This window comes from Mangifera indica, chromosome 17, assembly GCF_011075055.1.
Source record: "Mangifera indica cultivar Alphonso chromosome 17, CATAS_Mindica_2.1, whole genome shotgun sequence".
Classification (NCBI taxonomy): Eukaryota; Viridiplantae; Streptophyta; class Magnoliopsida; order Sapindales; family Anacardiaceae; genus Mangifera; species Mangifera indica.
In genome coordinates this window covers 3,367,745-3,393,179 of record NC_058153.1, presented here as the reverse complement: position 1 = coordinate 3,393,179, position 25,435 = coordinate 3,367,745, and the positions used below count along the sequence as shown (strand labels likewise).

At 31.8% G+C, this 25,435-nt stretch overlaps 3 protein-coding genes across 9 annotated transcripts; 2 read left to right on the top strand and 1 right to left on the bottom strand.

The window, feature by feature from the left end:
• The first annotated feature begins 4,063 nt into the window (after positions 1-4,063).
• On the top strand, positions 4,064-9,456 carry LOC123200180 (NAC domain-containing protein 75-like). Of its 4 annotated transcripts, none has more exons than XM_044615326.1 (7): positions 4,065-4,638; positions 4,983-5,230; positions 5,397-5,574; positions 5,719-6,287; positions 6,972-7,286; positions 7,568-7,657; positions 8,798-9,456. In XM_044615326.1, the coding sequence occupies exons 2-7, from the start codon at positions 5,105-5,107 to the stop codon at positions 8,885-8,887; spliced, it is 1,368 nt and encodes a 455-aa protein (XP_044471261.1). In that variant the 5' UTR covers positions 4,065-4,638; positions 4,983-5,104; the 3' UTR covers positions 8,888-9,456. The 4 variants fall into 4 exon arrangements, with proteins under 4 accessions (XP_044471262.1, XP_044471261.1, XP_044471260.1 ...); XM_044615325.1 differs by having other exon boundaries at positions 4,937-5,230; XM_044615323.1 differs by having other exon boundaries at positions 4,065-4,827; positions 4,937-5,230.
• A 4,749-nt stretch (positions 9,457-14,205) lies between these two features.
• Positions 14,206-17,231, bottom strand: LOC123201158 (phosphatidylglycerophosphate phosphatase PTPMT2-like). 4 transcript variants are annotated; one of them, XR_006498744.1, is made up of 8 exons: positions 16,577-17,231; positions 16,365-16,487; positions 16,107-16,200; positions 15,871-15,999; positions 15,683-15,786; positions 14,810-15,163; positions 14,461-14,611; positions 14,206-14,369 (listed from the first exon to the last, which is right to left on the bottom strand). XR_006498744.1 is itself a non-coding variant. In XM_044616621.1 (6 exons), the coding sequence occupies exons 1-6, from the start codon at positions 16,772-16,774 to the stop codon at positions 14,903-14,905; spliced, it is 909 nt and encodes a 302-aa protein (XP_044472556.1). In that variant the 5' UTR covers positions 16,775-17,230; the 3' UTR covers positions 14,668-14,902. The 4 variants fall into 4 exon arrangements, 2 of the variants coding, with proteins under 2 accessions (XP_044472556.1, XP_044472557.1); XR_006498743.1 differs by having other exon boundaries at positions 14,206-14,611; XM_044616621.1 differs by lacking the exons at positions 14,206-14,369; positions 14,461-14,611 and having other exon boundaries at positions 14,668-15,163; positions 16,577-17,230.
• Positions 17,232-23,953: 6,722 nt separating this feature from the next.
• LOC123200118 (leucine-rich repeat extensin-like protein 4) lies at positions 23,954-25,308 on the top strand. Its single transcript, XM_044615249.1, has one exon. It carries the CDS (start codon positions 23,999-24,001, stop codon positions 25,196-25,198), a length of 1,200 nt encoding a protein of 399 aa, XP_044471184.1. The 5' UTR covers positions 23,954-23,998; the 3' UTR covers positions 25,199-25,308.
• Positions 25,309-25,435: the final 127 nt, after the last annotated feature.

Below are 25,435 nucleotides of genomic sequence, written 5' to 3'. Positions count from 1 at the left end.
ACATGGTGAGAATCCAGAGTAGTCTTAATTAAGATATGCATACGCTGGTTCCATTACATGTCTGATTACTAGTCTACGTCACCGACATCACAGACTTTCTCACCACCACTAATATATTACCCGGCGAGCAAGAGTGTGCGTGTGTGTGTGTATATATATATATATAATTTTGATATATAATTTAAACATATTAATGACATATTATTATATAAATAAATATTATTTTATTTTTAATTTATAATTTTTTAATTATATAATAACAGATGATATATTATCATATAAATAAATATTATTTTATCTTTAATTTATAATTTTTTAATTATATGAAAACATATGATATATATATATATTTAAATTATATAAAAAAATGTATGTATAATTTTATTGTTATTGGACGCATCCACCCTTTAATAATCCCTTATTGCATCTCCATTTATAGTACTTTTTTACGTTTAATATTGATATAAGGGCAAAGACTATTTTCCATATAAGTTTTAATATAAAGGCAAATATACATCCATGGGTTTCAAAAATCTAAATACCCATCCATGAGTTAATTTTCATTAAAATTTTCTTTTATGGTTAATGTTAAGATTATCATTTTAACAATAATATTAAAAACTATATAATTTTATCTCATTTTCTCCTTCCCCAAAATTTTAGAAATTAATAATTTCACCTCATTTTCTCTTTCCCCAAAATTTTAGAAGTTAATAATTTCACTACTATCTAAACATTTTCAGTTTTGAAAATTGTCTATTTCCACCCATCCCTATTTTTTTTTCTCCCTCTCTGGTCACTACATGTATCCAATGATTCCTCCTTTTTCCTCTATTCAATCGACTGTCTCTCATAATCAAAATAGTTGGCCAGTGATGAAGAGACACGGGTGGAGATCTCCACATCTCTTCATCGATGAAGAGATTGTCTCTTTGCAGAGATGAAGAATCTCCACCCATCTCCCAGCCATTGTGTCGCGTTGTGGCCAAAGGGTAGCTCAAGCGTCAGAGAGAAGCAAAGGTTAACATTGGTTTGGTCGACAGAGGGAGAGGCCATTGAAGTAATCTAAAGTTAAAGAAGAGGATAAACTGAAGTTTTCAAAAGTTTGGGGGCCAACTAAATTTTTAATAATATTATTAAAATGACGATTTCATCCTTCACCTTAACTGAAAATTTTAACGAAAATTAGCTTATGAGTGGATATTTAGATTTTTGAAATATTACATATGTATATTTGTCTTTGCATTAAAATTTGGATGAAAAATAGTCCATTGGCCTTGATATAAATGAAAGTATGATCCCAATTTTGATTATTTTCATTTTTCAAAACAAGCCAACAATGCACCACCGTTGTGCATCTCTTACACATTTCCTATTTTGATATATACCCTATTTTGTGTGTTTGGGTTGTTTTGATTATGTTGATTGGAGTGTTTGTTTAGGTGTCGCTCTTGAAATTTTGTGTTAACTAGAATTTTATTATTAATCAATGGATACACGAAGCCGAATATGTAGGTTCGACTTTTGTGTACGATTATTGTTTAAGTTCACAAGCTTCTAGTTTTGATTCCTCATAAATTGCTTCAACACTTACCCTTATTTAAATTTGAAGCCAAACTCCAGATGTGGATTTCATTGAATTTGACAATAAGCCGCAATCTTAACCTAATATTTATACTTTTATAGCTCAAGATTCAAGTCGAAGCCAAGTGTTTCTCAGAATTCAACCTCTGAAACCAATGAAAAGCCTTATGTGCAAATCTCACTCTTGAACATAATTAGATGGCTCCACTTTACTAGCCAAGATACTCAACCCAAACAAACGATATGAGACATTTTGGAGGAAACGAAGCATTGCAGGGACGTTCATTGGAGGTTGTGGGGAAAGTATGTGGTCATTGAAGCGATGTGTCTGATTGGAGATTTTTGACAGGATCATTGAAGCCACAACAGGAAACGAGATCTTAATAAAAGATAAAGATTTAGGACAGAAATGGAAATGGAATAAAAGTCGAATTAAGATTTAAATATTAATGTGATAAGTAACGAAACTTCTAACGTTAATATTTGGACCTCAAAAGTAACTACTTAGAGTATTTCTATTTCATGTTTTTACCCTAAAATTTAACAAAGTTGGTCAATAACGTTTATGGAAGGTGGGAAATTTTTGTTTTTTAAGTTTGAGGGTGGGAAAGTGTCATACAAAAAAAAAAAAAAATTGGATAGATTTGATAAATTTTATTCTTATGGATAGGACAAGAGAACCCTGATCAAAGTTTGTTCACAATTTAACTTAAATAATATGTGAAAAATTCTAAAAATTAATAAAATTAATGAAATATTAAAATTAAAAAAAAAAAATCCGATCTCAATTGCCCAAAAAAAAAAGAGATACATGTGGACATAGCTGCATAGCCATCTATGTATCTATGTGTTGTGCAAAAGGAACCTTCATCATTTACAATCTTGACTCCTCCATGTAATGTTATGAATGTGGACACAAGCCATCACTCATCAATATGCTTCATGTTACAATCTGGGCCCACATATTAGGTGGGTCCAGTGCACCACATAATTGTACGAACGACACACACAATAGATTTCCCCCTTAGTAGAGCAAAAGAGAAGGCAAAAAGATATTGGTAATTGAAAGAAAACGACTGTTTTATCTTTTATTCATAATAATGCCTGTGCTGCTTGTTCTTGAAGTTTAGTACAGATTTATTTTATTAGGGTTGGATTTATACTAGGGCAAGAATCCGCTAATCCAAGTAAGCGAAATTTTGAATTCAGTGATCAATTCCACAACCACTAGATTAGATAGATTAAGAGTTTAGTTATGAAATATCATTGTTGAAATTTTTTTCCCAAGATATTTGTAGGTATTAAGGTGCATTTGATTTGAGTTTTTTTATTATTAAAATTAATATAAAAATAGATTATTTATAAAATTATTATATATAAATTATTACTATATTTAATAAAAATGAGTAGGTATAATAATTATTATGTTTAGTTTGGTGTAAAAAACGAATACTAAGAAATTATTTTAGTTAAATGTCCATTGATATAATTATTTAAAACTATTCTTTATATTCTTTATTATATTAATTAAAAATAAGGTATTTTTATCTTATAAAGTTAATAAGTAAAAATATAATTGTAATAAAATCAGTATTACTTTAATAATTTTTTAATATATAAGATGAAGGATAATTAGATTAATTTTTATTAACTGACATATTACCATTAGTAAACCAAATCTTTTATTAAATAGTAATATTATGTGCATAAATAATGTATACAACTTTGTGCATAAATAATGATATGCCACTATGTGTTAGATAATTTTAAATTAGAGGAAGAACTATGGTAATTGAATCACGTATCATATCATATATCGAAAATCTAATTTTCTATATTATGTATCGAGCATCGTATCGTATCGTATAATATAATTTTTAAAAAATAAAATAAAAAATATAAGTGACATATTATTTTTTTTTAAAATATCATAAACACCATTGAAAACTTAAGATTTCTCATATATATATATATAAAATCCTACTATATCATTATTTTCTTTAAAAAATATATTGATCTGTATCAATAATATGTATTGTATTGTATGATACATCTATTGTATCATATTAATTTGATACACATTATGATATATATCATTGTCTAGCTATATCATATTATATCATATATTATAAGATATTAATAATTATAATTAAAATAACATTTAATTATACGATAATATATTATTATTTAAGAATAAAATTATAATTTTATTATTTATTAAGCAACAAACCAAACAAAGTACTCCCGGCCAAAAGCACCCAATTGTAAAAATATATTACAATGGTGGTGGTCCATCATGCACACTGCTCATTTGCCTTGCTTATCAAGCAATTTCTTAATTCCATCTCTCTCTCTCTCTCTCTAACATTCATTCATGGCAAAAGTATCATGATCACCACTCCAGCTCAAAACCCATGTGAGTTTGTGACAATTTTTTTCACTTCTCTCTCTGTTTGTTAATTGTATTTTTTCCACAATCTCTTCCTTCTCTCTCTCTCTATCTCACTCTTTCAGAAAAATTCTGCCTTTTAACCAGAATTTCTTGTGCAAAAACTGTAATTTCCTCCCTTATCGTCTTCATTACTCAAAGTTTCTTACTGCCACGTCCAACCTCAAGATTATTTTCTCACTTTCATTCGTATATCACCACCTTTTCACTATCAAAATTTCTAACCTAACCACCACTTTTCTATGGCTGCAGTTCTCTATAACTATAAATATTTTTTTATTGAGATGGGTGTTTCGTGTTTGTGTTTGTTTGCTATGTTTTTGAATGTGAACCTTAAGTAACAGGCCTTTCATCGCTTTTGCTTTTGTAGACAACAGCTTCACCTTGCCTTAGAAAGAGAAAGAAAGACAGAAAAACCAACTGGGAGATTTTTTTCCCTTTCTATCCTGTTTTCTTTCTCTTTCTCAAATATAAACCGCTTGCTTGTGGAAGCTGTGGCTTAAAAGTGGTATATATGGTTGAGGGCAACTTTTCCTTTTTCTTCAGTGGCTTCAGTTAAAGTAAACTAAGGGAGCAAATTCTGGTGTTTTCTTGGGTTAAAGCAGGTTTATAGTTCAATCCTACTGTCACAGTTTTCTTTTTTCCTCCTTCTTGTTTCTCTTTGTCTCCTCCCCCTTCTCTCTTCTCTCCATCATTTTAACAGTTAATATTTGTCATCTATATCTCGTCTTTCAGTTATTTCTTATTTCTCATCTGGGCTTCCCTCAATTTTCTTTCTTTTTAGATTTCATTTGGTACAAACTTGTATAAGACTTAGATCAAATTTTATGTATTTCTACAATTTTTTCGAGTGATCTGTGCTTTCTGATTGATTAATTATTTTTTTTGGGTCAATTTTTTGAGGGCTGAAGCTGGGATCTCAAACAGACTGATGATATGTGTTGTGCAGAGAGTTAACTGGATATGATAAGAAATGAGTAGGTGGGTGCTATATAGAGTGTATAATTTCAAAGAATATTTGCAGAGTTTGAGAGGAAGAAGATAGCATCCCCTTTCGCCGCCAAATAAGCCATGAATACGAGTAATTTAAGCTCCAATATCCGCAGCTCTGATCTCATTGACGCCAAGCTTGAAGAACATCAGTTGTGTGGATCTAAACAGTGCCCTAGCTGCGGACATAAACTAGAAGCAAAGCCGGTAGGGGACGCATAGTACCCCAATATTCTTAGCTCTTCCATAACAAAATCATTTTCTTAATCAAAAGTAGAATCTTTTTATTCTTCCTGTTTTATTCTGGGTGCCAATATTATCTAATAGCATTTCAAAAAGAAAAAAACCATTTGAATTTGATTGTACTTTGCAGGATTGGTTAGGTCTACCAGCAGGGGTGAAATTTGATCCAACGGACCCAGAACTGATAGAGCACCTGGAAGCAAAAGTAGAAGCCAAAGACATGAAATCTCACCCTTTGATAGATGAATTTATTCCTACTATTGAAGGGGAAGATGGGATTTGTTATACCCATCCTGAGAAACTTCCTGGTTTTACTTTTTATCTCTCATCTTATAAATTTCCAGTCTTGAGTAAAAGCTATGAACTTCATTAGTCTTTCTGTTTGTTACACCTAAGTCAACCTAACTTTGAATATGGGGATAATGGCTTCTCTTCACGTTTCTTACTTTCAGGGGTTACAAGAGATGGCTTGAGTAGACACTTCTTCCACAGGCCTTCAAAGGCTTACACCACTGGCACAAGAAAGAGGAGGAAAATTCAAACCGAATGTGACTTGCAAGGTGGAGAAACAAGATGGCATAAAACTGGTAAGACAAGACCAGTTATGGTGAATGGTAAGCAAAAAGGGTGCAAGAAAATCTTGGTGCTCTATACAAATTTTGGCAAGAACCGAAAACCCGAAAAGACCAACTGGGTCATGCACCAATACCACCTTGGGCAGAATGAAGAAGAGAAAGAAGGAGAGCTTGCGGTTTCAAAGATATTCTACCAGACGCAGCCACGGCAATGTAACTGGTCCGATAGAAGTGTAACAACTGGTGAAGGAAGCAGTGATCCTAATAGTAGAAGAGACCATGGAAGTGGAAGTTGTTCATCAAAAGAATTAATTCCACTTAGGGATGAAATGCCTGCACCTGTGGTTGCTGCTGCAATGTCAAGTTTTGTTGCTATGGATATGCCACAGTTAAAGTCTCATGATCACCATTTCAGCTTCGACCCATTTAAGAAAAGCTTCGATGAGGTATATCTATATCTTCAAATTCCACATATCTTCTTGTTCGTTCATTTCACTAACCAATTCTTCATACATTAGTAGAGATATGAACATTTTGTAGATGGCATGAAATTCTATATAATCCCATGTTTTACCGTCAATTAAAAAAAATTGGCATAAGTGAGAGGACAATAATTTATTTGTTATAAATATTATTTTAATGATTTTAATTATTAATTATTTATGATTTTAACAAAAGAAAAATAGTTATTAAAAATCTATTTTTTGTCATTAAAAGTTTTATGAACGAAAAAAATTTGTCTGTTTTAGCAAATCTTTTTTCTTACGGATAATTTGTCTACCAAATCCATCTGTATTTAAATTACAAATTAACTTTCTGCTTAAAACGTAATAATTTAACTGTTTGAAATTTAAATAGATAAGATAAAGGAAGGACTCGAAAAAGTTCTAGGGTTGCTTGCAGATACGGCATGCAGACTCTATATATGGACCTCACTTGATTATCTTTGTCATCTAACTAAACTTCGTTTACCCGCTAGCAGGAATTAAAATTAATATTAATATTAAAACCGATAGGTAAACAAAGGAAATTCAATAATAAAAGAAAAAGATATTAAAGCTAATTAAACAATGTTGAAAATCGACTAGCTAGCTATCAAACCGCTTCATGGATATGTCTATTGCATGCAGGTGGGGATAGGAGAAGCTTCAACTGCAAGTGAAGCTCCACCAGGCACGTGCGAGGACATAACGGAGCAGCAGCGGCAGCCACATCATGTGGCCCATGATCATCACCGTCAACAACAGCAACACCACCACCAACAACACCACCAACACCATGTGCATCATCATCAGAATATTGCCACCACAGCCTTCCACATCGCCAGGCCTTCACATCCCATCTCTACCATCATCTCCCCACCTCCACTCCATCACACTTCTCTCATTCTTGACGATGACTCTTACCATGTTCCCAGAATAATGCTTCAAAATGATAATTTCCAGGTGAATTCAGAAGCTAATCTAAGCCCCATTCATTCATTGTTACCAGAAATAAACATTACCACGCTAGATTAGTGACCGATATCTCTTCTCTTTAGTTTCTGAAGTATATATATTTTATCATACAAACCCGAAAAAGAAAGGAGGAAATCGTTAACATGTCATGTTAATTAGTGCCAGCTAAGTTGGGAACAATGAAATGGTCTTTTGAGCTTTTAATCCTTGTTGAAAACATGATGATTAGTATTTTTTCTCTAATCATTTTGGTCAATCTTATAAAACAGCAGCAGCAGCAACATCATAAATTGGGAGGAAGGTCTGCGTCTGGTTTGGAGGAACTCATAATGGGTTGTACCTCAAGTGATATCAAAGAAGTGAGTATGAACTTTTTGACCCTGAAATCCACGACTCTCTAAGTATTTAGAAGGACTAAAGTTTTAGTATATCAAATTCTTCTTTATTACTATATATTATTATTGATTTAAATTAAAGAGAGAAATCAGAAACCTTTTCTTTTTTTTTTTTTTCTCTTTATCTCTTTTGTTCTTCTTTTTCATTTTTAAGTTTCTGTGATTTTGTATGATATTAATATTCCAGACAGTATCCTGTAAAGAAGTGTAGATATATATCTATCATGTCTACACTCTACTGTCTTTTGGTTTCCTCACAAATAAAATCAAATAAACGACAACCAGATTTTGCTTTTGAACATTTACTTTATTTTTCTTCTTCTTCTTCTTTTTTCTCTCTTTTATATTTTTTTCTTTCAACAAATTGACAGATGGTTTTGTATTTCAAACTGGTATAATTTTTTATTGGATCAGCAAATATAAGAATCTGAATGGAGTAATGTGAAACCAGAAGTCCCAATTGTAGAAGTAAAATCATTTTTTTTTTCTTCCTCTTTTGAACGACAACAGGAATCTAAGACAAACCCCAAAACTTTCTTCTCACCAACTTTTATTTAAAACTATTCTCCAACAAGAATTTATGAAGGGCTAAATCCCTTTTTCCTGACTGCTAATAGTAGTGTGTTTTGTTACAATAATATGCAGAAAGAGAATTTTGAATATATGATTCTCCCTCGCGCACACAGACACATATATATATATATATACACCTAAAAATTTAAAAATTTTCACATACACTCATACTAATTTTTATATATGGATTCGTATCAATAATATGTATTGTATTATAGGATACATATTGTATTATATAATATGTCTATAATATTGCATTAATTTAATATTACTTAGAATATATATCGTTTTTCATCAGTATCGTATTATATTATAGGAAACTAATAACAATATTTAAGGGGTTTGAAAGGGAATTGGATGATAGCGCATAAAATCTTTTTTCATGCGTGGGATGAAGAGGAAAAACACATTATCAGACAATTTGATTGTGGGGAGGTTAAAAGGGAAAAAGAGGCAACTTTTATGTGTATGTTTGAACCCTAACCCTAACCCTAGCTAATATTTTGTTCACATGGCTGTGCCCTATTGCAGGAGTCATCAATCACAAACCCGCAAGAAGCTGAATGGCTGAAGTACTCTTCCTTCTGGCCTGATCCTGACAACCAGGATCATCATGGGTAGGAGCAAATATAAATAAAAATAATCAAAAGATACCATTACAGACAGCATGATTATCACCATCATTAGTACTTTGAAGCCCTTTCTGAAGTTGTTATTTAGAAGAAACCAGGAGTTTCCATCTATACTTTTGCTTTTTCCTTTCTTTCTTTTCTTTGGAGTGTCTCCCTGGCTTATGTTTGATGGCTCTCACTCTCAAACTGAACTAACTGTTGAAAGAGAGAAGAGAAAAAGAAGAAAGGAAAAAGAGGAAAAAAGAAGAAGCCAAAAAAGGCTGCTCTCTACTGACAAAATGGAAGGAAAACCAAAGACACAAAGTAAATCCATCGATAATCATGCGTGGAAATCATGCCCATCGTCATTGTAATATCGTCTTTACATATGCCTATTCTTATTATTTTATTATTTCAAGGTGGTTGTATATTTTTTTCTTCTTTTTTTACTGTTCTTTGAAAGAAAAATACCCAAGAGTCTGCGCAAATTGCAAAGAAAGCTTTGTTAATTGTGATGTTTGTAGTTTGTATTCACTTTATTAACTAAAATATATAATTATATGATGATTTCCCGTTAAATTATGTATTGTCCAATTGTTCATTTACTTTCATTCTGTGTTTTCCTCACTTCAAAAAATTAAAAAAAAAAAGTGTACAACAAGTGTAGATTCATTTGTGTACTTTAAATAGGTTCCCATAATTTTATTAAAAATATGAACTTTCCTTGTCTTATTATTGAAATAATTATCCATTTTTTTCTGGTTCAAAAGGTGTAAAATCTGTTAATGACTTTAGTTAATTTGATTAACAATTTTATCACAGTCCTAATCGCAAGATCATCAGATCAATTTTCCAGACCCCTTTATGAAAAATATGATATTAATTTAACATTCTTTATGTAACTGAAGGAGAGTTTTATTTAGATGTTTTCTAATTCAATAAAACTATATGTACCCACTTTAGGTACATAAATATATACATATTTATATGTGTCATTATGTGATTGGATGATTACGAATTAAGAATAAAACAATAACCAATCATATGATGACACATATGAGTGTATATACATTTATATATCCAAAGTGTGTATACATAGTATTGCTATTTCTAATTATGATCATTGAATATGTTCAGTATGTGAAATTATGGGAGAAACAAATAACTATTTGAATCTTTCTGAAGCAATTCATACATGTATATCTAAATATAGCACCTATATATTATTAAGAAATACACAGGTTTCTTTTCTTCCTTATAAAATTCTCTTGGTAGGTTTGTGCTGATGTATTGTCTTTTCAATCCAAATTTTGATATTAACTTTATATAGTCATAATTCATCTTGACATAGATTATAGAATAGAGACACACACATACATATATAAAACTATACACCGTATTCATTGTGACTTATAATTGTTTAATTTTTTGCACATCTAATAATCTGACTCATTATTAAAATATTATCCACTTGAATACATAGTCTATTATAGTTCTTGATATTTTAAAGAACTCACAGATTATTTAACCAGATATATCTTTTCATCCCTAAGTGATGTGGGATGTGCATATGTCCAGTATGAGTATTTATTTCGTGTTTTGTCAATATGAGATAAGTCTAAGGATATCACAAAACACATTTTATTATGTTAAGAAGTTTATAAATTATTTAATCAGTCTTATTTTAATATTTCCAAACGATATAAGATAAATATATAAATCTAACCTCTCTTTTATATTTTAACAATATAAGATTTACGTAAGGTATCACATTATATGTAGAATCCTTAGCTTTAATAATGGAGTGATGGGAGTGCTTCGTATATGAGTAGTTCGATGTTTCTGCAATGAAAAGGAAACATACTTTTGATAAGTTGTTGGAAAGAAATAAATTTGTAATTTGATGGGTCCTCACTACTTACCAAGTGAAGTGATTTCCCCGAAGCCTCCTGTGGCCACCTGTATATCGAGGAGGTTAAAACTCTCTAAAAAGTATCAAATAAATGACAACTAGCTAACTTTGCCATATGAACTAAATTCATACCCTTAGTTTCTGCGTAAACTTATCAATATACATATATATCACCATCCATGATTGACTGTTTCTTGGATTTAGCTATCAAATGAAAACGAAGCGAGCTACCATGATCAAGATGTATCTCTGATTGGAATTATGGAATCTTCTATAGTAGTGACTAGCAAATTTACTAATATTTAAAGTTTGGGCGTCTTTGTTTGTCAGGAAACTTCTTTATTGCTTTATTTGTTTTCCAGATTCGAGCTTTTTCTGCAGTTACAAATGTATATAGAGAGTAGAGATCTGAACTTATCCCATGAAGGGAAAGGGAAAGAGTAACGTGCAGGCTATCATGGGACATGCATGAAATAAAGATAAATTAGGCAGCTTCAGAGTAGTTTCTCAGAGAATAAAGACGGAAGAAAGAATAAGCAGACAAGAATAACCTTTAAGTTTGGGTAGGACACTTCCAACTTTCCATTTAATATATTTATTAGATATTCTTACTTCCATACGTAATATCGATAGATCTCATACCCTCTATAAAACTTTTTTTTTTCTTGGGAAAGTATGTATTAATAAAAGAAACAAAAATGAGGTTTCGAAACAAGAAACTCTAGAAAATAACCTACGCTCATCTCTGTCGAAATAGTAGAGATAGCGAAACTCTATATAAAAAGCCACAAGTTAATAAGAAAGTAAAATCCGATCGTACCGTAGAATACTTTACTAGGTTGCAACCAATTCAATTCAGCAAAAACAAAAGTTACCCTCTCTGGAAGGCCTATCAAAGTTTTTACTATAATAGATTCAAGAGTCTGACTAGGATTTATCAGCTTTCTGAATAATTATAAATACAGCAGACATAACTGAGAGAGAACCTGAATTTTTCATCAGAAAGGAATTATCTAAATTCTCAGATCAGGACTAGATCTGCTGCTAATAATTTGGTTTGTACGACGATAAACAGACAAAGCTAGTTGCTATAATCTTAAGAGGAGATTCAGAGAATACCCTTTTGTAGATGCTGGAAACTTCATAGTTAAGTTATGATTTGCAGGTGTGGTATAAACTCTTCAACAAATGCACAGAAAATTGAAAGGGGTTTTGGTAAATTTAAAAATGGAGTTAGCAAGAGAATCTAAACACTGTTGTAGAGATATTGGTATATGGGAGGGGAGGTGTCTCTTTCCAGATGTCTTGTTCAACCTAGCTAAAAGGTGATATTCAATTCTTTCACTTAATGGAATATTTTGGATGCTTTACTTTAAAGTACTATTAGTTAGCAAATTTAGGGTTTCTCTTAGCGTTGAGAGATTTGGTCCCATAAAGAAGTTGCAGAAGGAATTGTGTAGTGCAATGGCGAATCTTACAACATGGCCATACCCCCACCTTTTTAAGATTCTTCAAAGTCTCTCCTTATTCTCACAAACATATTAGCCCACCTCTCATTTTACTCACCAAAATTCATGCAAATTTTGTACATACTCTTAGAAGATTTTACTATTGATTCCTTTAGTATTTTATCGAGAATTAAGTCAAATCAAATTATTTCTGATAGTCGAATCATGTATAGTATTTAATATTAAAAATCTAATTTTTTGTATTGAATATCATAGGATACACATTAAAAATAATAATTAAATAATAAATATTCTAAATATCGTATCATCATCTTAGAAAATATTACAAACATTATCTAAAATTTAAAAATATTTTAGATTCATCTATGTTACGTCATCACTTTTTTAATAAGATATAACAATTTGTATCAGTAATATATATCGTATCGTATGATACATTCATTATATTGTATTAATTCGATATACTTTATAATACATATATGTTTTAATATATATCATATCATATCTTTAAATACGTATTATATATCATAAAATATTAATACATATGGTTATAACAATAAGTCTAGCTAAAGAGATGGAGAGAACCAAAATGATGGTTTCAAGCCAAGATGAGGCTCGGTAATTGCTTGTCCAATCACCATTCAGATTTTTGAGGAAAAAAATTCAACTGAATTGATTTATATTAATAAAATATATTATATCATAAGATATGCATCATATTATACAATACGTTTATTGTATTATATTAATTCAATATATCTTATATTATATATTATATATTATTTTTTATCTATATCATATTATATTATAAGATATATATTATATATTATAAGAAATTAATAAATACGAAAGAAAGTTGTTAAAATATCCCTCCATTTTAATTGTTTGCTTTCCTTCCTATGAAAATCGTGAAAGAAGTAAATTAATAAATTGAAATTCTCCACCCAGATCTTTATTTTCTTATTTTCTAATTTTTGTGATGGAATACATATAACATCGCCTGGTGAGTATTGGCCATGGCGGAAACTTCGTGGAGCCAACTATTCTTCTTTGAAGTTCGTTTTGCTTTGTGGCTGGCAGAATTTGGTGAACATTCCCCTGCTTATTGAGCATACAATAGATTTTGATTATACGTATAAATAAATTATATAAATAGATATGTATAGCATTGAAGCTTTCCATGTTATTATTACAAATTTCATTTCAGTCAATATATTTTTAAAATAACATACAAATTAAGAAAGAAATGAGAAAAGAATTATAACCCGAATAATCCAATAAGTATATATAAATTTTGGCCTTTTTTGCCATCTGGGCTTCTACCACGAGTTGGTGAACTAAAGAACCACTTCGATTCTTGCTTCCGTTGGAAGGGGTCAGATGGCCCCGTCCACCGCTTCACCCACCTCTTTCCATTCAAGATTAAACGCCATCCAATTATTAAATGATATTATTAGGATGATTTTTTTGGGGGTAAATTTGACTATATTAATTAAACAGATAAACTAAAATACAATAATCAAATTCATAATTATTATATTAAATAAATCAAAATTTTATAAATATAATAAAAACTTAAATCAAACATCTTTTTAAAAGGTTTTTGATTATTTATCAAATTTGTTAACCGGTCGCCGTCTAATTATTTTAATTGATATTATCAGATTTCATCTTGAATAAGTCAAGATGAATATTAAGTTATCTTAATCCCATGAATAAAATAATAAAGCTAACCTGCTTACCGAATGAGTAGACAATACTCGCCACTGTTTTTTGAATTTTCTCATCATCTTATCACTTTTCTTTTCAGAGGTCTATCATCCATGGAGACAAAAGAAGCCGACACATTTTTTTTATCATAAATTTTGATCTCTCTCTCTCTCTCTCTCTCTCTCTCTCTCTCTCTTTTTTCCAGATTTGAACTTGCATTAACTTTGAAATACTTTGTGACACGAATTTTAATTGATTAATTTGTCAATATCTTACCTTTGATATACAAATACTTGTCCATAACTAACAGTCACAAAAGCAATAATTGCTCAAGTATAAAAACAACACTCTAAGAAGCCTTTTTTTGTTAATGGGTTATTGCATGAAGTGGATGGTAAGCCCTGTTTGGAATACACAGTTGGTAAGTAAACTAGTTACTGCAGATCAAACCACCAGTTGATAAAAGTGCTGTGTCGCATAATTCATACTTACCAGTCGTTTTTTGGCAAACGACTAGAAATCTTTGAACTGTACATCCACATCTGCCAGCCGTGCTACCCAGAGACCCATAGAGAGAAAAGGCTATTCACATGAATTGCAGGAACAGTTGCCCAAACCCACCAATATGAGTATTAGCCTTAGCCTGGACAAAGGCCACATTCAGTGACAAGAATATAATGGCTCAACCAGGAGATGCAATTAGAGAGTAAAATATCCTTTTAGGCATAAATATATACCATAGAATGACACGCGGATACAGAAATAGATTATACACAATGAAAAACTCTCCCATCTCTCTTACTTTTCATTTTCCTTGCCTCTTTCATGAACACAAAGTTACCTGAATACAGGGTAATGATCAGAGCTCTGAACTTTATTTCCTAGTACTTTCCTGTACGAACAACTTCATAGGATCTGGCAAAGGATTGGGCATTTAGTAAACGCGTGTCTCAGGCCGCCTCCCAGTGACAGGTCCACTAACAGCAGAAACTTTCCAAGATGCAAAGAGGCATGACAATATAGTCATCATGGGCCGCGTCCTCGTTGTTCTGGATACAACGACCAGCTCCTTTCGATCATTATTATCAGAAGGGCCATGATACCCCTCAAGATCTGCTTTTGTTATTAGAACTGCATCACCTGAGGTAGAATATGCGGTAGCAGTAGGTCTTTGCCTGCTGAATTCCTGAACTGCCTGCTTATTATAATCATCCACAAGCAACAAGCAAGGGTTGTTAGAGAATAGCAAGTACTGTCACAGGAAGAAATAGCGGAATAACAGTTCAAACGAACGCTTTTATGCATTTAACACAATAATGCATTTTCTAGCCAGAGACCATAAGTGCAAGCATGTAATCAGTAGGGAAACTTCAATTACTAGTTGGAGACCAAAATAATGTCATGTTCCAAAGGACAAAAGAAGCATTACCATGAAGAGACCAATTTACTATTTGCAAGAACAGTTCTGTGTTATTTAAAACCGAGGATAAATTATTCTAAGTTCTTAGCCCCACAAAGCGTGTAATCCGAGAGAGGTGAAAGCATTCACAAACCTACAAAGAATGCTATCCATGGAAAGAGTAAGTACAACCAAACTGTCTAACCTCATGTTTACCATTCATATAGCGGGTTAAAGAAACATAATACAATTAAAACTTTTGAAAGGTTATATTTTTTCTTCTCAATTAAAAAATTCACACCAATGATTTCTTACCTTCCACTGTGATGGGGCCAGCAACACTCTAGGTCTTCTAGATCGTACGTATTCCAAGGCAGCAGCTGGTGTCATGTGCTTACACTCTACCTGCAGAAGATATACTGACCGAATTCTTCAGTACTATAAGGGGTGAAGTGGAGATTAAATGAAAGATAAAGAAATCTTACGCTAATTGAAAACCTCACATTTCAAATAGACGAATAACCTTGCATCAACAAAACAAAACCTTACCAAATAGCAAAGCACAATGGTGGTACTTCTTCCTCGGCCAGCTTTACAATGAACATAAGTAGTTCTACCAGAAGATGAATTCCCTGAACCCAAATGAAAAGGAGAGAACAACAACAGTGGAATTACAACACAATTTATATATACTCAGAAGAGCCAAAATATCAGAGACCAACAAAGCTTATATACTTACTGTGAATGAAATCAACAGCTCTCCTAATATCGACAATCGAAGGAGCAAAGAGATAATCTCTTGTAGGAATTACTAGGTGGTCAATCCCATGGGCCTGTAAACAATAAAACATTCTTCAAACTGGTAAACAAATTGCTTCACTTTTAATTCATCATAAACAAGGACTCAAGCCATTCAAACGCCATACAAGCAACCAGCAAAAAAGATTTTTTTTACAACATAGGCATATAAAATTAAAACAAATTAAAATTCACTGACATGATACAAGGACGTGGGAACGAGAGTTTCATAAGGTTCATTGAGAGTGATGACTCCACCAACACCCAGTTGCTTCAACCGGGGAACGTCCTTAGGGAACGGAACCGCACCCAACAGAACAAACTGAAATAACAATAAAAGTCGTATTGACGAAACAAGTAAAACAACCTAAATGAAAGTAATAAAAATTGAAAAAGAAATATAAAAGTGACCTGATCAACTTCGTCCCACCATCTGAATTCAGCCTGAATTTTGTTACGAAATACATTATACAAAAGGGTCGGATAAAAGAGGATCCGAGCACCCGCTCCCACCAACGCTCTCTTGGCGTCAACCCCCGCAATCTGCTTTCTCTTACAAGCATCGTCGTTTCGCTCAAAACCCACGTCGTCCAATTCCTCGATCTTCATCTCAAATCTCTGTAAATTTCCAAAATTAGAAGAATGGGTATTGGAAGGAAGGGGAAGGAGGAGCACATAAAACTGGAAGCAATAGTAGGGATTTTGGGAGTGGAGAGTGAAGCTGAGGGAGATAGATTATGAAGACTTTTGTGAAACCCAATAGTCAATGAAATTGAAACACAACACAGAGGTAGATATGGTAGGAGTTAGGTCCAACGTTAGAAATTAAAATTCGAGGGGATTGCAGTCATCTTCAAGACTAATAGAATATATTTCTGATGAATTAAGTATCTATGGATTCAATTTGTGTTTTTGTAAAAAGGAGAAATAAAATAACCCACACACGAATGCAATTTCTTCATCTGAAAGAAACTCAGAATCCTTGGCAGAAGTTTTCATTTTACTTTGAAAACTTCAAATAATATGAAAATTTTAAACAAAGATTAGACGGGCCCATTTAGGTTGGATTCAATTGGTTGTTGTCTGCTCGGTGGCTAGACAAATGTGATTGATTTACAGATATTATATATATATATATTTTAAATAAATAATTATAGATATATTTATATATATTATTATATAATTGATATAATTTTATTTTTAATTTAAAATTATTTAATCATATAAAAATATATATAAATTTATACATATTTATATATTCAAAATGAGTATATATAATTTTATTGTTTATAATATTTATTGAAGAGTGATATAACGTATAATTTGTAAATAATAAAATTATGTGGATCTATTTTACGTATACAAAAATATATATACTTATATGTAGTATAAAATAATTGAATGATTTTAAATTAAAGATATAATATTAATCAAAGATTAAAAAGTGAAATTTCAATTACGAGAGTAATGGTACAAACACAAACGTTTTTTTTAAACAAGACCCAATGGTCTTTAGCGATGTTAAGACTCCTCCACTTGTGAGGTATGCACAGAGTTCTAACTATAATTTAATTGTTTTAGGGTAGTTTCTCATGGGTATACATACATTATGATTAGACAAAGTGATTCATGTAAAATGTATAAGAATGATAGTGTGATTTTTTGAGGAAAAAAAAGGATTAACAATCACAATTATATGATTAATGAATACTCAATTCGAGGGATGACTGGAGATAAAAGACACTCAAATTCTATCATGAAAGAAGATTGATAAACAAATTAAGTGTGTAAAAGCTATCAAATTGGTTAAGGATTCAAGTTGTCGGAGTATTTACTAAAATATTTTCTCGAATCTTTATCCCACTTTGTTTGTTTACTAGATTTGTAAGAAGACTTTCTCTCGTAAATTGTTTTGTTTCATGTTGTGTTACCTAAAATATATAAACACCAATAGATAGTGACTAATAATAAGGTATAATTGGGCTTAGGGATAACAATTTGGGCTCGATTTTAGAGGCTCCAACCCTAACGGGGAGAGGATTCCCCAAAAAAAAGGGGAAAAGGGTCAGGATGGGGATTTAAAAAATCTCTGTAATCGAGATAGACCGGGGATGAGGATACATATGTCCCCGCCTCTCCCCTCCCCGTAATCGGAGAGGGGACGGAGATTCTTTATTATCCCCATAACAAGGACGAGCCAAAGACGATGATTGATATCCCTTATGGGGACGGGACGAGGACGGGGATTGATATCCCCTCCCCATTGCCATCCCTAATTGGGCTTTTGAGGTTTATGGGTTTTTTGAGTTTGAGTGTTATGAAGGAGTTTTGAGTTTTTAGAGTAAGGTAAAGTTATTTTAAGTGCATGTTATTGATGTGTGTGTATAGAAAGAGAGCTATTAAGAGAAATAAGGCAGAAGACTTTCAAAAATGCAACAGAAATTTTGAAATAGGTCTAAGGGACGACTGGATATGAAAATGGGACAACAATTTAGATTTAGATTTTATTTTATTTTACCTCTTTTGGCTTTTGAATTTTCATTTGTTGAATAAGTAGATCTACATATATGAGGGTTTTAGTGGTTCTTTAGATGAAAAATGAGAGAAAAGATTTGAGTGAAACTTTACAAAACCTTATGTTGGAATAGTGAGTGATGATCACGGTTATTTGTATCTTACGATACGATAGATATAAATGAAAAATAATATATATTTTAAAGTGTATTGAATTAATACGATACAATAAATATATCATTATTGATATGAATTAATATTTCTTTTTAGAGAAAATTGGGATATTAAAGAAGTGTATATGGGAATTATAAATTTTTAAAGATGTTTGTGATAGTTTTCAAAATAATGACGTATCAATTAAAATTTTTTATTTTAAAAGGCGTATTTTACAATACAATAAAGGATACACAAAAAATTAAATTTCTGATACACAATATGAAATTCAACTAGCATGGTGATAACCATACACTTATGGGCCTATTTGAATTAAGAGGCTTAAATGTGGAAGCTTACTCTTTCATGCTCTTTAACCATCCCCATCTCCTTTCTTACTCAACCAAATTGTGATTTGATCAAAATGATTACATCAAACAAATAAAATTTCAAATCTAATCTTTTAACCACTGTATCAAATAAATGTAAAGTTTCATTTTAAAACATGAGAGATTTGAACTCATATTATTTTATACATAAAGCCCTTCAGTTGTTACTCAAACTACCCCTTGGAGTTGAACCATTAATTTATTAGGTATATTTAGGAGGATCAGTTCATAATATTACAAATATAGGAAGGACCTTTGAAAAAATTGGTTTTCTTGCTAGTTTGTATGTATACTTTGTCTCAATTTACTATTTCAATTTAGGTTTCTTCAACCTTATTTATAACAATAAAACCATACGTGCTTATTTTGAGTATACTAAATAAGTATACATTTGATGTGTATAATTAATTGATTGAATAATTTTGAATTAAAGATAAAATCTGTTCAAACTAGGTTTTTTATCATATTTGATCGAGTTAATAATAAAATCAACTTTTTATATTAACCAGATTGAGTGTAGAGTTGATTCTTGATTCAATTAGTTGAACCGGCCAATCCAATTCATTTTTAAAATCATTGCTTTTAACCATTAACAGTGAATGGATGAAAGTTGTTGAGGGGTAAAAATGGAACCAAACTGGATAAAAAAAATTATTTACTAAACCAATTAGGAAAATGTCATGTTGCAATTTGTGAAAAAACTTTATATTCTATTATATCATTTCAAATTAATAGATTAGAGTAATTAGTGGGGGGATCAGGATTTAATAGAGCAATTAATATGTGGTGATATTTATTATAGGAATGAAAGGACCGTTGGTTGTGAAAATGGTCCACCTTGGGAGGATATGATTAAGTTAAAGAAGTAGGAGTCCTTTTCACTTTTATTTTTCAACACATATTGAATGCCTTTTGTGGTTTTTCTGCCCAGTGGTAATAAATAATAATATTTTATTTATTTGGTGCAGTACCAGCACAAACGATCGACAGTGATTGAAGTCACATGCATTTGTTTTTTTTCTTAATGCCACTTCTATCCTCATCATCTAAAGCAATTGCATCAAAACTCATATATATTTATTTTTTATAACCGAAAAAATCTTATTCGAATTCAATTATCTTTTTAAAACTGAATTAATTATATTAAGTAAATAAAACCTTGAGTCTAGTTGTATTGGATAATTCAAAATTTTGATCTTAATATAATGTTTACGAATCTTAAATCTAAACTCTTTTAAGAGTATATGAAGATTCTACGTTTAATCATTTAATCTATCAGTTACGAGGGTCAAAACCCATGTTTGACATCTATATCTTATGCATCCCCAATTCTAATTTATTTTATTTTTCGAAAAGAAATTTAAGTGGGTTTGGGTGGATAGCAAATTAAGCATTTGTAGATGGGCAACTAAAATTATGGAAACCTTTGCTAATTGAAGGGCTTAGTGGACTGCCACTTATCGTCTGGTGGGCAATTGATTGTTTTTTTTGGGAGAAGCACTATGTCCCACCCATTGTTTAGGCCATTCGCAAACCTATACCCACAAAAGATCAAAAACTTTTTTTTTCACCTATGACCAAACTATCGTCCAATTTTTTAGTTAGAGATAGGGGTAAAATCATTATTTTATTGTTTATATTAAAAAGTTATAAAATTTATTACTTTTCACCCCTCTTAAGTTTTAAAAACTAACATTTCACCTTTATCTAAAGTTTTTAAACTTTGAAAACTAACATTTTCACCCCCAAACCTAGGGTTTTCATATTTTTCAAAATGCAGTCACCCCCCCATAACTTTCAAAACTAGCAATTTCACCTCCATTCTTTAACTTCATCTTCCGACGTCATCACTGACCTCTTCCTTCTCTTAGTGCGACGATGGTGGTGCAATAAAAAGACTTCATCGTCTAGATCTGGGTGACGAAGGATCGTCCTTCGTCGTTCTTTGTAGTCAAAGATAGGAGATCGGTCGAATACATTGGTCATCGGTGGTGGCCGGAGAAGGAAGCAAATCCTAGGGGTGAAATCTAACGTTTCAAACTTTGAAGATAGGTTAGTTGTTAGTTTTTAAAACCTGGAGGGGGGAAATGGTGAAATTTTAAAGTTTTAAAAAATAAAATATCGATTTTACCCCTGCCCCTAACTGAAAAATTGGATGACAGTTCGGTCATTGGTGAGAAAAAAAGTTTTTGATCTCCCATAGGTATAAGTTTGAGATTGGCCTAAAAAATTGATGGAAAATAGTCTTTTTCCTTTTTTTTTTTTAGAAAACTCTATTTGAGTAATATAATGTTTTTGAAGTAAATACGATGATATTAAACAAATAAAATTATAGATTTAATAATCAATCTCATAATTATTATATTAAATAATTTAAAATTTTAATTTTAAAATATAATTAGAAGAATTATAAACTTTTACTCTCTTATAATTGAATATCTTCTATTGTAATTCAAATTACTTTTTAGAGGCAATTAAATTGATTATAAGAACAGAGGAATGACGAGGAATCTATTTCTGTTTTTTAAAATTGATTTTTTTTTTTTCTTTTAAATTTTGACACAAGCGGAGTCTTTTTCAAGTTTTTGCTGAAAAGAGGACAGGCAAAAGCAATGGTTTTAGCTAGTGGTGCCATCCAATTGATACATCAAAGTAATATTGCATGCGCACATGGTATGACCTTTATAATAAATTTATGTGTATAATATTTATATATAATTTTATATATAAATAATTAAATATTATTTAATTTTTAATTATTTAATAACAAAATAATACATATTATATTATATTCTATCCTTACCCTTATTTACCTTTATTCGTGAAATGTTCACATGAGGCTTCTGCTTCTGTTTTTCCTTTAAATAGATGGAGCCTTTTACCTTCATTGAGATTCGGGAACATTGCACGTTACTCACATGATTCTTCGGCAATCGCTCCAAGACATTCCACTGCTGACCCTCCCCCCCACTCATCATTCTAGAATGAGTAGATAACATTTTCCCACCCAAGATTTGACCGAAGAACATTTTTTTACCTCCAATCGGTATAACAATATCTTTTCACCCAAAACCAAACACCATCAATTAATTTTGATTTTAAAAAAAACTGGTTTTCTATTATCGGGTTTAAGTCTACTTATAACATATCGACCCAATTTAGATTCATTAAATTGCCAAGAATAATTAATTGAAAAACAGTTAAACACTTATAAATATATTCAAAAATTATCTTTTTAAAATATGTAAACATAATTTATAGAAGAAGAGTTTTTTCTTTTTCTCTCTGGAACCAAAACACAGAAACCATGTCTTTTAGATTATGCAAAATAGAATGGTAGTGTCGGAATGCCAATTGCATTATGGAAATGACTAACATTGAAACCTTGGATCACTAATTGGATTGCGTTCATCATCAACACAGATGTACAAACTTGCATAAAACCTGAAATTTAAACAAAATCAATCCTATGTCTAACATACATAAGGTAATGAAACAAAAGGTTCCCTAATTCAAAATTACATCAAAACACCAAAGCAATATATGTGTTGATTGATAAGTAATAGGGATGTTTCAAAGGTAAAGGCGAATTCGAACTAAGTCAAACCCAAACAAAGGTTGATTCGAGCTCGCTTTAAATTTATAGTATCAAACTCAAGTTTGAATTTAGTCTCATTCAAATTCGAGCCAAACTGTCAAGCTAGATATCCAAATTGAGTTCAACCTATTCAAGCTAAATGTAGATTAAGTTTGAGATAATTCAACTCTACTATAGAGACCCATTCTTAACAAAAATTCTAGTTCCACCTTTTTGTACTACAAAAGCAATCCCCAATTTTAATGTACTCCTTCCCTATATTTATTCACAATTACTGTCCAGCAACAAGGTTCCTCTTTTCTTTTCTCTGTGTTTCTGATTCTGAGATTCCAATTTCGATCATATGTTAATTATACAGTTCCTTATGAAAGATTCAAGCTACATTCTTCACTTCTATTTTTCTTTATTTTTCATCAAAAGGTAAAATAGTATCAGCTACCTCACTAATCTTTGCATTCGATTGGAACAGTTTAGAATCATTTGCATTGGTTATGATTTTTGTGGCTTCACTGGTATATTAATCTCATTTAAAAGTTTTTTTTTTTTTTCAAACAATAACTCCATTTGAGTTAGATTATTTCTTCGGATTAAATCAATTAAAACTTGAGATACAGAAACTTATTCAAGAGTCACTTTCAAAGCGTTTCAGTTTTGTTTTAGTAGTAAATGAATATGAAAGGCCAATGAGAAATGTATTGAAGTTGCAGAGCTTTTATATTATTCATCCAGAGGCAGCTGTAGGTTTGGTGAGTAATTAATTCCCAACCCACCAACCCGTCTGATCCACCGTGAACATTTTGTTCACACAAGTCAACATGTGCAGTAAAGAAAGTTAACTGTAACAATAATAATAATAGGACCCAAAGGAATCAAGTAACTTTGGATGACAAAAGAATAATTCCTATAGGGTATGAGTTTGAATCTTAATAGATGATATATTAAAATTAAAATTTTGATTTATTAATTATTAAATTAATTATTAAATTTAAAATTTATTTTATTTGATATGAATAATTTAATTATAAATAATAATAATAATAATAATAATAATAATAACAATAGAGCCGAAGGGGGCCACAGACCCCACCATTTTTGCCATTGAAGTGGTAGAAGCCTTGTTTTGGACAAGTAAACAAACAAGCCCATCAAAAAACCACACTCATAGTTAAGCTACAAAAAATGGAGAAAAGCTGGGTGCTAGCTTTTCTCCTGCTCCAGCTGATCTCCACAGAAGCTGGCTTTGGTGTTGGCGTTGGTATTGGCATCGGTTTTGGCAATGCTGGTGGCGGCGGCGGCGGCGGCGGAGGAACAGGCGTTTGGATTGGTACTGCAAGCCCAAGTGGTTCAAGTGATCTCAATGCTGCTTACACTGCTCTCCAGGCATGGAAATCTGCAATTGTTGATGACCCATTCGGGATTCTGCAGACATGGGTTGGCTCAGATGTTTGTTCTTACAAAGGAGTATTTTGTTCAGCAACACCTACCCAATTTGTCTCAGGAATAGATCTCAATCATGCAAATCTTCAAGGTACTCTTGTCAATGAACTCTCTGTACTCACAGACATGACTTTGCTTCACCTCAATAGCAATAGATTTTCAGGCACAATTCCTGAAACTTTCAAAGATCTCACATCTCTCCAGGAATTAGACATCAGTAATAACAATTTCTCTGGTTTTTTTCCTACTGTCACTCTCTACATGCCAAACCTTGTTTATCTAGACCTTAGATTCAATAGCTTCTCTGGAAATCTCCCTGAAGATCTCTTCACCAAGGGACTTGATGCAATCTTTGTCAACAATAACCAATTTACTGGTGAGCTTCCACAAAATTTGCCTAGTTCCCCTGCCTCTGTCATCAATTTAGCCAATAACAGGTTCACTGGAAGTATCCCAGCTGGTCTTGCCTTCACCAATTCCAGATTAAAGGAGATTCTGTTGCTCAATAACCAGTTAACAGGTTGCATTCCACAGGGAATTGGGCTGTTTTCTGATTTGCAAGTTTTTGATGTAAGTTATAACTCATTGATGGGTCATTTGCCAGATTCTATATCTTGTTTAAATGGGATTGAGGTTCTTAATTTGGCTCACAATGAGCTTTCTGGAGAACTGCCGGACTTAGTTTGTTCTCTTAAAAGCCTGATGAATCTGACGGTGGCTTTCAATTTCTTTTCTGGGTTTAGCCAGCAATGTGCCAAATTGTTTTTCAGAAATGTGGGGTTTGATTTTGCATCAAATTGCATTCCTGGAAGAGACCTGCAGAGACCTCAGCCAGACTGCTCCTCCATTCCTGGAGGAGGACTGAGCTGTCTGAGAGTTCCTTCTGTACAGCCTCTTGTTTGTGGGTCATTACTTGGTAACTCAGCTCATCAAACTCCATGAACGCCCCAGAGAGAGAGAGAGAGAGAGAGTTACTTTCAGCTGTATTGTATAACAGAATGGTCATGGCTGTCTTTAATTAATATAGAATTTACGATTTTGTAGCTTCTTAATTTAATTTCTTATGGACTCTGTAAGTCATCATTATTAATGCTTTCAGCAGTGATTACACGCCCAGAAATGACAGCAGAAGTACTCACAACCCAAATGGTTAACCCCAAATTGCTGTAGTTTAGGATT